The 11,543-nt window shown below is 41.2% G+C and overlaps 2 protein-coding genes across 4 annotated transcripts in view; both read right to left on the reverse strand.

Annotated features, from left to right (window-relative positions):
- Positions 1-261, reverse strand: part of dab2ipb (DAB2 interacting protein b) — a 153,906-nt gene extending 153,645 nt beyond the window's left edge. For both annotated transcript variants that reach the window (XM_028971473.1, XM_028971470.1), the window contains exon 1: positions 160-261. In XM_028971473.1, the coding sequence (XP_028827306.1) occupies positions 160-220 (61 nt within the window). In that variant the 5' untranslated portion in view covers positions 221-261. The remainder of the gene's footprint in view (positions 1-159) is intronic.
- Positions 262-2,967: 2,706 nt separating this feature from the next.
- Positions 2,968-10,909, reverse strand: LOC114786408 (protein CutA homolog). 2 transcript variants are annotated; one of them, XM_028973520.1, is made up of 7 exons: positions 10,765-10,893; positions 10,569-10,734; positions 9,852-10,000; positions 5,327-5,386; positions 4,982-5,027; positions 4,849-4,898; positions 2,968-4,645 (listed from the first exon to the last, which is right to left on the reverse strand). In XM_028973520.1, exons 2-7 carry the CDS (start codon positions 10,671-10,673, stop codon positions 4,528-4,530), a joined length of 528 nt encoding a protein of 175 aa, XP_028829353.1. In that variant the 5' UTR covers positions 10,674-10,734; positions 10,765-10,893; the 3' UTR covers positions 2,968-4,527. The 2 variants fall into 2 exon arrangements, with proteins under 2 accessions (XP_028829353.1, XP_028829352.1); XM_028973519.1 differs by having other exon boundaries at positions 10,569-10,909.
- Between the last annotated feature and the right edge of the window lie 634 nt (positions 10,910-11,543).

Consider the following 11,543-nt stretch of genomic DNA (forward strand, 5'->3'; position numbering starts at 1 on the left):
GTCAGGTCTTTAAAAAACAAACAAAAAAAAAAAAGCCACACGCTCCCTTTTCACACCCGAAGTTGCTGTTAGTCTATCTGTCGTCCGTGTCGGGTAGATTTACGACGTAATGCAGGGAGGGGGGGGTGAAATAAGAGCGTCCCGCAGCCAGCCGCTCACCTGAGACCCGCATCCAGCCCTGCTGCCGGCTCTGGGGCGCGTAGAAGACCTCGGCGTCCATGTCGGGAGAGCGAACCCCGGAGCGGGAGTCTCGGAGCGGGAGAGCTCCCATGCTGCATCGCGCGCGGCTCCGCGTCTCTCTTTCACACACACACGGGCATGAAGTCATCTCGGTCGGGGTTTTTTTTTTTTTTTTTTTAACTCTACGACAGATTTTCGACACTGTTATTTCCACGGCCTTCAACGTACAATTCAATATTTGTTCAATATACTCTCCCTACCCTCCTTATTCAACAGGTTCCCTATAAAAGGTGCTGTAATTAGTGTACCAAAGAGTTAGGTGAATGACTTACTTTATTTATAAAAGTTTTTTTTACAGGTAACAACAAGCTACTCTTGAAGCAATTCGCCTTTTTAACGCTATATATTTTAGGAAGCCACATTGCTGTGGGTGTGCGCTTCAAGGAACAGATTTTTGAAATACGTGCACACTGGCACACCTGTTGTGCAGTGTTTAAATTTAGCCAGGCATGGTGTGTGTGTTCATTAGTCTTCTTTACCACCCGGCATGCCGGCCGTGTGCAACAAGGGCTCTGCCTTAAATCGAATCACAGGGGCTACAGAACCCAGGGCTCCGGGCAGTGCTACTGAGTGGCAGGCTGATGTCTCCTTTCGGCAGGCCTATATTCGGCTTGATGACTCGGTACGCGTTTGTCCCTTGCACTATATTTACATGAGACTGTACTGTCCAGCATGCCACAAATTAAGGAAAGACACGTGGCAAATTAAAGTGGACTGTTATTGCAGCGAAGAAACTGTGTGTTTTTTGGGGGGGATTTTAGTATCCCTGTCTTCCATAAATTCTTGGAAGACAGAGATCCTCCCCATGTCATCAATTTCATTCAGCTGCCCCAGTTCATTTAATAACCATTTTATTAAGACTCATGGTGGGAGTGTGTGCCCTTAATTACATTGTTCTCTTGAGGTTCACACTCCCATTGTGAGTTCAATATGGTGTGATGCAGGTCTCCTTCTCTCTCTCTCTCTCTCTCTCTCTCTCTCTCTCACACACACACACACACACACACACACACACACAAAATCTTTCATGGCTTAGAATCAGAAATGAAGTGGCCAGCCTGCAACAGTATGATGATGAGTGTCATCCAAAAGAAGGGCTGGCTATCGATTTGCTTTAAGATCCTGTGGATCTTCAATACAAAATCCTGCAAGGTTTATCAATCTGCTACAAATCTTAAAACTCCCCACAGATCATTTGGCATGGGCCACTGTGTGTTCCAGGCAGATGCTCACCTTGTAGCAATTACTAGATCAAGGAAAACACGCCTCAGCATTTTTATTATTGGAAGATGTACAAAAATCATTTACATGACATTTCAGGTCAATTCTACACTAGCTTCCATCACAAAATGTAATAATATATTATACAGTGTACAAAGGGGTACGGTACAGCTGCAAACACAGGTGTACTTCTCTACACTGCATACATTTCACGTTTCTGTATTTTTATTTCTTATATATATACAGTACAGGCCAAAAGTTTGGACACCTTCTCATTCAACGTGTTTTCTTTATTTTCATGACCATTTACATTTGTAGAGTCTCACTGAAGGCATCAAAACTATGAAGGAACACATGTGGAGTTATGTACTTAACAAAAAGTGGAGACCTGACCTCCACAGTCACCGGACCTGAACCCAATCGAGATGTTTTGGGGTGAGCTGGACCACAGAGTGAAGGCAAAGGGGCCAACAAGTGCTGAACACCTCTGGGAACTCCTTCAAGACTGTTGGAAAACCATTTCAGGTGAGGACCTCTTGAAGCTCATCGAGAGAATGCCAAGAGTGTGCAAAGCAGTAATCAGAGCAAAGGGCGGCTATTTTGAAGAAACTAGAATATAAAACATGTTTTCAGTTATTTCACCTTTTTTTGTTAAGTACATAACTCCACATGTGTTCATTCATAGTTTTGATGCCTTCAGTGAGAATCTACCAACGTAAATGGTCATGAAAATAAAGAAAACACATTGAATGAGAAGGTGTGTCCAAACTTTTGGCCTGTACTGTATTTCATTACACATCCCTTCCTATATGTTCACAGTGGGTACTATTGTGTTATGTGTATTTCTGGACTTCACCTTAAGCATTTCAATATTCATCCATCTGCAATATTTACATATAAAACCAACCTGAAACGCTTTAACACAATAAACTGTACACTTCTGCCCTCTAGTGGCGCTAGATGTGCCGACAACTCCTGAAACTTGGGTAAACTTCTCAGTAAGACCTATATCTTTCACTACAATAAATTAAACAGACACACAGACAGATACACTGACTACAAAGGTCCATTGCTTCAACTGACAGCTCTTTTGAGCTGGACTGAGCAAATCCCTCAGGACAAAAGTCTCTTTCACCGAGTCTGCAGTTCAATTGAATGAAGCGGAAATCCATTTACCAGTGCAGTGACTATGGCTTAAATTCAGCATGCCTAAACAAATTACTCAGGAGGGGACAGAGCCTTTGATATGACAGAAAGGCCCAGGGGAAACCAAAAAAGTACACCTCTCTTTTTTATTTCAGGGGGGACGGACAGAGATGAGAAAATCTACATTTATGGACTTCATTATCAGATAGAACGTGTTCCTCTTGGCTCAGAGGAGTCACCTCATTTCAGGCTGCAGTATGTACACAGCCTGGTACGGCAGAGCAGAGTTAGCTTCCACCAAAGCAGTCCTCCGCGCGTAGACTAAATACTTATTCCATCAAATTGAGATCTGCTCAGACGCAGGTGCAGAGGCCTACAGGCCTATCAGTTTATTTCAACTTCCTCCATGTAGCATGACTTCCTCAAAGCCCTTTATTAAATGTCTTCCTTTTCCTGACATTGTACACACATACACACATTTCTAATCACACTGAAAGCAAATCATAACTTGTGGGCAAATGAAATGTACATGCAAGCAAAGCTCTGCTCTTAACACCTTTTTTAACCCAAACCACAATATGGGCCTATACAAAGCCGGTCAAAAACAACATAATGCAAATCAGTAAAAAACATATGTTACTGTACAACAATATGTGGGTTTCTAAAGATTTACGGCTGGAACTAGGCAGTTTACATCACAAACAGTACCACCATCACTGAAAACAAAGCAATGCAGTTACAAACAGGACTTAGGTTTCCTTTTCTCACATTTTGACATCAAATGGCCAATATAACACACATTAGTTAAATTCGATTATTTTAGAAATCCCATTCCTTCAGTGAAATAAACACCTATGAAATTGGCATGTCAATTCTTACAAAACAAAATGCACACAATATTGTTCAGAGATAATTCAAATATATTATAGAATAAATGCACAAATGATTGTAGAATAAAATTCTGCTTAGTATGCATTGCTGTTGTGTTGGGATATTGTGCTGATCTTTCAAAATTTTCACCACTTTCATGACATTCCAGAAGACAACTTGTATAACTTGTTTCAGATCATAAAGACACCTTTGGGGGGAAAAAGCATGCAGTAAATGAGTGCAATGGACCGAATATTAAAAATAATTTAAATAATTTAAGTTTAAATAACTGCAGGTGAACGTAATCACACTGAATGATATGACTGAAAATAAATACATACATACATGTCATATCCCCTTCACTTCATAAGAAGTAAAATAAGTATAGGGTGGTAGTAGCCTAGTGGGTAACACACTCGCCTATGAACCAGAAGACCCGGGTTCGAATCCCACTTACTACCATTGTGTCCCTGAGCAAGACACTTAACCCTAAAATTGCTCCAGGGAGACTGTCCCTGTAATACTGATTGTAAGTCGCTCTGGATAAGGGCGTCTGATAAATGCTGTAAATGTAAATGTAAATGTAAATGTATAAGCAACTGAAGTAATCAATTCAAAGAGGTATTGAAGAAAGGTCTTTAGCTCGAAACTGAATAATAATGAAAGATACCTGAAATTGATTAGGAGTGGTAATTACCAAACATTACAAGTATATCTTCTTTAAAGTTAGCATCTTTTTAGTTATAGCTTCTAGTTTTGTATTGAGGTTTGGGTGGATTACTGGAATGACTTATCAACAGATAGCACATTGCAGTGGTTAACTGTTCTACTGTTCCCTGTGGGTAGGTGTGTCTACACTACAATCTGCAAATAAGGAAAGAAAAAGATGTGTGTGTGTGTGTGTGTGTGTGTGTATGTCTCATACTTTTGTCAAAGACTATTGCTTGTAAGCTTGTAGGTCGTCTCTGCCCTAAATGCTCTGAGTTTGTAAATCTTTTGGTTCAAGTCTTGATTGCAACAAATAAAAAAATTAGCAAAATGGCCAGACAATCATGTGGTGACTGGTGTGTTTATTGGGACAGCATCATCTATCCATTTCATGTAGTCCAGACTGCCATCTTCCACAGGGAAGCTTAGGATTTCTGGATTTTCATACGGGTGAATTGACCTAGAGAAACACAAATCTGTAAGATCTTTTTGTGTATAATAAGAGTCGAGATATGTTCCAAATTCTGTGTAACAAATGAGCACAGACGGACAGAAAAGACTTATCTCCTTCCTTAAACTGTTGCAGGATGGTACATGACTGCAGTCAGTACCAGCAAGTCTAAATGATTTGTTTTATTATCACGACACAAATCAATTACTCACATGATATATTCTGTAAGCTTCTGTATTTTTGAGCTTCTTGTTCTCAGCAACTGTAATAGAACAAAGTCATGAGCAACAATCTAAATATGGACAGCTTTTCCGTGCTTCATGTGGTAAACTCGTGACCACTCACAAGGAGGATCTCTGTGGCCTCTTGGATCTCTCCTTTCCAGTAATACCTGAGGAGAACAACACACTATAACAAATAAACCGCAACGTCCATATTCAGACTATAAAACATAATTACCAGCAGAATATGTGCATGCTTCTATTAACAGCATCACTCATCTAGCGTGAAATGGATTTCTGATAGATTTCTTTAGGCCAATGCAGTGGGGTGAGTTTCATTATTTGGGTTAGGCTGTGGCCTCCAGCTCTACTTTTACACATAAGTGTAACATGTAGGTGGATACATGTGGTCCTCTCTTTATTGAGAACAACAGCTGCGAGTAACGGACACAGTTTGCACAGAACTTACATGGTGGCAGCACGTGGGAGAATGTTCACGCAAGCCACCATCCGCTTCTCCATGAGAGCCCTGAAGACAGGCAGAGAGCAGAGATCAGGTAACACATTAATCAGGTAACACATTAACCCATGACAACTACCTATAGTTCTATAGGTTGTACAACTCAGAAACAGGAGTGTGTCTGATATATCTCCAAGGCAAAGGCTGTTGTAAGTGATCTGTTGATGTGTTCATGCTATTCTGAAATGAACTGAAATGAAGATGCTAATGTATGGTGAGATGATGATTTATTTGAATTACCAAATAAATGGACCTCAGGAAAATGTTATCTTTAAGAAATATTTTGATGTTTGTTTCCTACGCTTACTACAATGTGCTTTTGTAATATTACTGTTAAACGAAGTCAAAAGTTATAACAGAACTTTCGGGCAAACACTGGTGTCCACTGACACATGTGGGTACGGTGTCAGTGGACACCACAGGATCCTCTTGCAGGTGTTACTGAACTATAAGGACAGTTCTGCAATCAATAAAAAAACATATTAATGTCTCCCAATCATGGATGGATTACTTCGACATAAATTTAATTAGCTAATGATGTCATTAAGAGGAAGTAACAGTTCATTTTGTTGCTAAGGAATACAAGGGCAACAGTAATAATTACATTTGTTTATTGATGCCATTGGTAATTAGGTAGTGACAAGCAACATAGTCACAATGTTCTGTTATTAGCATGTCATTACTTTGTTGTCATGCTTGTCACTGACAGAACTGAACTGATTGTGCGTTAAGGGTCAAAATGGAAAGTGACATCTGAGAACCACCAGACTACATCTTCTCCTGGCCAAAAGCTTCAATCACTAACATGTCACTGAAGATGAAGCATCTGGAGTAGATACATTCAGCGGGTGACATCACTAGAATGGGACAAACAGGCGAGTGTGCCGACAGACTTTTGATGGATGTGACATAAGCTGTCTGAAATGGCTGCCGTAATTCATAGGGTATAACAAATGATTAAATTTTTTTTTTAAGTATGTTCCCCCAGGATGAGACCAAGTAAGAGCGGCAGAATTAAAGGTAGGCTACCTGCAGCAAAATAGATTAATGTTGTTTGAGGGGGAGACAAACATTGACATTGTCTACAATGTCAGCTAATATATTTCCACCTTCCCCACACATTGCAGGCCACAAGACCTTAACGGTTGGTGTATCAAAATAGCCCTGGACACGGACCAGTACGTTATTTTGTTTCCCTTACTAGAGTTACCTGCTTCAAACTGTTCAGTGTTCACATAGCCTGCCTGTTGGATGGTACTAACATGGGCAGTGGAAACAATCCGTAACTCTGTACAGAAAGAAAATTGGCACACTTGGGGATATAACACGGCAGAAATATTGAGTTTCACTTCTCCACGCTGGTTCCTGAGAATGGGAAGGAACCGACTGTTTTTGGCATATGATGATCTCGACTCAAAGCAACTTTGTTCTCTACATGCTCACAGCTCACTCATTTGCATGCAGCTGTGAAGTCACAAGAAAAGCACAGCTCCTCAAAAAATCTTTCCTACCTTGGCCAATGATTCAGACTATTATTTCTGTCATATTGTGCCTATGGCCTAAAGGACGGTGATAAGTTTTATTCTTCATTGCCATTGTAAACAGCTAGAAGAAAAAATGATTATAAAACTGTTTTCTTAACTGTTGACATATCAAATGTTCTGCAGAAAGTTCATCCTACAACTCCCATAAATCTCCAGCACTAGGTAACCTTTCTTCCTCACTCCAGTTAATCCCAAACCAGTTTGTAGAAGAAAGAATCCGTAGGCCCACGTGTTTTACCTTCAGTCATGGAACAGCCAGAAAAACAACTGTATCTCACTTTAAACCTTGGTGATGTACAAGGCTAAGATGTTTTCCAAACAAGTGTCCTTGTCCAGGCGTCATTGACGTAGCTGGTGTGATCCTGCCTTCCTACCCTTCATTACCTACAGTGGTATAAATAAGCTTGTGAACTTACTAATGGTGGGAGTCCTCTTGCGAGTTCCCCCCATGGCCATTGTAAAATAAACTTGGATAATCAATTCAATTATTTTATCAAATTCCTTTATTGCAGCTCCCCAGATGGGAAATTTCCCACCCCAGAAATGTCCAGAAGGAACCCACATAGAGTGAAAGTGAAGTGATTGTCATTGTGATACACAGCATAGCACACGGTGCACATAACGAAATGTGTCCTCTGTTTTTAACCATCACCTTTAGTGAGCAGTGGGCAGCCATGTCAGTCGCCCAGGGTGCAGTGTGTTGGGAAGGACCTTTGCTAAGTGGCACCTTAGTGGCACCTTGGCGGTCCAGGATTCGAACCGGCAACCTCCTGATTACAGGGCGGCTTCATTAACTGCTAGGCCACCACTGCCCCTGTACAACACACATACTAACTGTGAACTCATCAATGATATTATTTCTTGTTCCCTGAAAAATAAATTTATGCAGAATTCTGAAAACATGAATTTCAATTAAATTAAAAAAGGACCAATTGGGATGTTTTGACAATTAGTGTATATGATTAGCTCTTAACTATTTTTACTGACAGTTCAAGTCCAAATAGTGAAGTGATTGCCATTGTGATACACAGCACATGATGCACACAACAAAATGTCTACCCTCCTTTTAACCATCACCCTTAGTGAGCAGTGGGCAGCCATAACAGGCACACGGGGAGCAGTGTGTGGGGACGGTGCTTTGCTCAGTGGCACCTCAGTGGCACCATCTTCTGACTACGGGTCCACTGCTCGTGTAGCCAGTAAAGCAACTGCTGCATTCCAGTAAGGGTCAGGTATTTGATTGAATTAATGCATGGCCATCTGCTCACCAAGGATGATGATTAAAAGCAGAGGACACATTTCGTTATGTGCACCGTGTGTTGTGCTGTGTATCACAATGACAATCACTTCACTTTCACTCTATGTGGGTTCCTTCTGGACGTTTCTGGGTCGTGAGATGTATTTATTTGGATAACTAGATTGAAATAGTTAAACCAAAACACAGGTAAATGTAAAGATTAGAAGATAAAAAGTAAAAAAAACAGGTCACTTTCCATGTCCCACATCAACCCACAAGACCAAAAACACTGATCAGTTAAGAACTGCTCAGTTATTTTGAGCTATGTATTTTAACATTTATTACATTGTTATATATACAAATGTTTAAAGAATGATCTAAATTGAAAAAGCTGGGCACAATGCAAACTGATATGATTATATAAATCCTAATAAGATTCACATAAAGGTGCAACACTAAGGATAGATCATGTGTTAATTGTATTCTTTCTTTCTCGTGTTATTTTATTTACTTAATCCAATAACTTTTTTTTTTTTAGTTCCCTGTGTTCTAATTATTTACTGGGTATGTGTGTGGAGTCTACACTACACTGTGCTGGGCTCCATTACACTGTTGTGGGGTAAACTGGAGTTCATCTGAGCAATCTTTTGGCACAATGTACACAATGAGTAGCCAATCACTCGCTCACACACACACACACACATAAAGAAAACACACCCTAAAAGTGGATTTCGGTTTATGCCATACGACAGAAGGTGTCACGTGGGTCAGAATATTTTCTGCAACTAATAAAGACAGCAGATCTAATAAGTACAGGCAATAGTACCCTGGTGTACAAAACACTGAGGTCATAATGTGGTTGAACAAGAGGCTTCTGTCCAGTAACAAGCAGTATTTGAGGCTGGATCAATATATGTGCGGTGACGTTGGTATGGTCGACATTTGACAATCTGTGCCATGCCAATGCGAGTTGCTGCATGGGTCTGTTGGTAAAATAAGTCCTGGTGTGTGTCAAATAAGTGGGGATATGAAGCTGAACCGTGCTTCAGCTTTGCATTTATTTGTTCCAAGTTTGCCTTAGCCATAATATTACAAATTGCTGACATGACTAAACAAACGAAAGATGTTAAATTGATTTTACAAATTAAATAAAACAGATAAAAAAGGGAGAGACTTTTCTCACCCCACCCCTAAAAATGGATCTCCACCGACCCTCTAATTACAATATTAGGGGACCACTAAGACCCATATAAAAGCAAAACAAATTTCATAATAGGGGATATTTAAAGTACTGATCTCCACGGGTCTGACTTGCTTTTAAGCGCATCCAGACACTCAAATGGATTGAGTACCTGACAACAGCAGGCTGGGAATATAAAAAAAAATTAAGAGCTTAAATTTGGAGATGCTATGACCCCCGCTCTCTGGCCATCACAAATCCTTGCTCTTGCAAATCTGTTCTGTTTCCGACGCATCAACTTTAAGGACAAAATGTTCACTTGCTGAATATCCATAATATTCGTGACTGCCTCATGTTCTGTCATTTAGGTCAACAGCAGTACTATATATTAGTCTGATGACCACAATAAATGCAAGGAAACGAAATAACTGAACATATAAATATATTATTTTGAAAAAAAAAAAAAACTAATTACAGGGAAGAACACCATCCATAAATATTGAGTGGGGGTACCTTCCAATGTCCTTAGCGGTCTGCTCTGTGGGGCAGTTGATGAGCATAATGGAGTGATGACCTGCCACGTAGCTGCCAGTCAAGGCGGAGTGGAGCTGGACGCCCAGAGTCCTCAACACGGGATATAGGGCAAGGGTCAGGAGTACAGTCTGCACGGGCCACAAGAAGACCTAGTTAATCACGTAAAATCACTGCAACACTTAACCATGTCTCTATTACCAACGAAATAGCCAGTATGTATGAATAAATAAATACACAAACAACAAAAAGCATCTGTTCCACTTGACCGTATGCCTCGCACACCCTTACAATGGACCGTACTCTTCCCAGACTGAGGTCAATTCTTCCCAGATTGTGCGTGGAATGCTTGCAGGACCGCATTGCATCATTATTTGAAATTGCTGACCACAGGAACTGTTTGTCCAAGGGCCTGAGGATGGCATCCAACAAAACGAACGAGCTACGGCAACGAGCTCCAGCACAGTCACGCGGAAATTCGATCCAAGTCAGACGCCGGCCCATAAATGACGAGTTTTGTATGTTTTTGCGTGCGCAGACAGACACGCGTGGTCTCCGAGCTGTGTCCGTGTAAATAAACGCAGGCTGGCCGCGATTAGGCAGAAGACGCGAGGACCCGATTAGCGCAATCTAGCCGCTTTTCCCGGTCGAGACCGCACAGATAAGTTTTTTTTTTTAACGGCTTGAAACGTAACCTACCCCGAGAACGAAGACACACGTGGAGCGGGAAAAAGTTTGGAACACGGAGTCTCTCTGCCACCGGTGACACAGCCAGTCGAGTTTGCCGGTGTGAATAAACGCCATGTTACAGAGATTGTTTCAAGCAACGCGCAGCTCGCTCTTCTTCTTCTTCTTCTTCTTCTTCTTCTTCTTCTTCTTCTTCTTCTTCTTCTTCGCACGTCTGCGGCGCGGCTGGCGGCGGCCCGTATCAAGTTGCGTCTCGCAGGTGGCAGGAGCTCCGCGGAGCGCCCCTGGTCCCCGTGGTGACCGTAACAGGTACCATCCGGCCGAGTTGCGTGACAGGACCGCGACAGCGTGCGCCGGGCCTCGCCGCCATTGGACGACGTCGGTTTCCGGGTTCCGCGCCGTCCAATCGGATTCGAGCAGGGCCGTCCTCCCAACAGACGGTCCCAGTGATAATCATAAGCCTCTTATGAATGTAATAAACTTTAGTGTTGTCTTTTCGGGGACGCCGAGCCATAAGCGCCGCATCCACCCGGAGTAAGATGAAATGGTGACGAGGATGAGGTGAAAGCTTTCATTGCAGTCCTGTCCTTAAAAAAAACAAAGAATAATAATAATAATTATTATATTATAAGAATTATTATTATTATTATTGGAGTGGAATTCATTTTATCTGTGCTTCGGATTTTACCATACTATACAGAAATGATCTATTTAGAAATGTTTTAAAATAGCTAAAAAGTTAAAAACCATGACACCGTTTATTTTTGCATATTAGCAATGTCTTAGTAAGCAATATAAATTAGCCAACTTAGGCTACCAAAAATAACAAAACCAATGTTGCCACTATTTATAATGAAAATGTATAATATTTAAGAATGAAGGATTTAAGAATGAAGGGAGAAAAGAAACTGCAGTGGGACCTCTTCATCATGAGTCAATCTCACTGCAGTGATGACATTTGGTCCCTCCAATAGGGAATACAGGTAA

Source organism: Denticeps clupeoides, chromosome 3 (genome assembly GCF_900700375.1).
Source record: "Denticeps clupeoides chromosome 3, fDenClu1.1, whole genome shotgun sequence".
Taxonomy (NCBI): domain Eukaryota; kingdom Metazoa; phylum Chordata; class Actinopteri; order Clupeiformes; family Denticipitidae; genus Denticeps; species Denticeps clupeoides.

Coding starts and splice junctions, on each gene's coding strand:
- LOC114786408 (XM_028973519.1), bottom strand. CDS start 10,673: ATGGCGTTTATTCACACCGGCAAACTCGACTGGCTGTGTCACCGGTGG. Junction 5,387..9,851: donor ACCGCTAAGGACATTGGAAG/GTACCCCCACTC, acceptor GCCTGTCTTCAG/GGCTCTCATGGAGAAGCGGA. Junction 4,899..4,981: donor AGGCCACAGAGATCCTCCTT/GTGAGTGGTCAC, acceptor GTTCTATTACAG/TTGCTGAGAACAAGAAGCTC.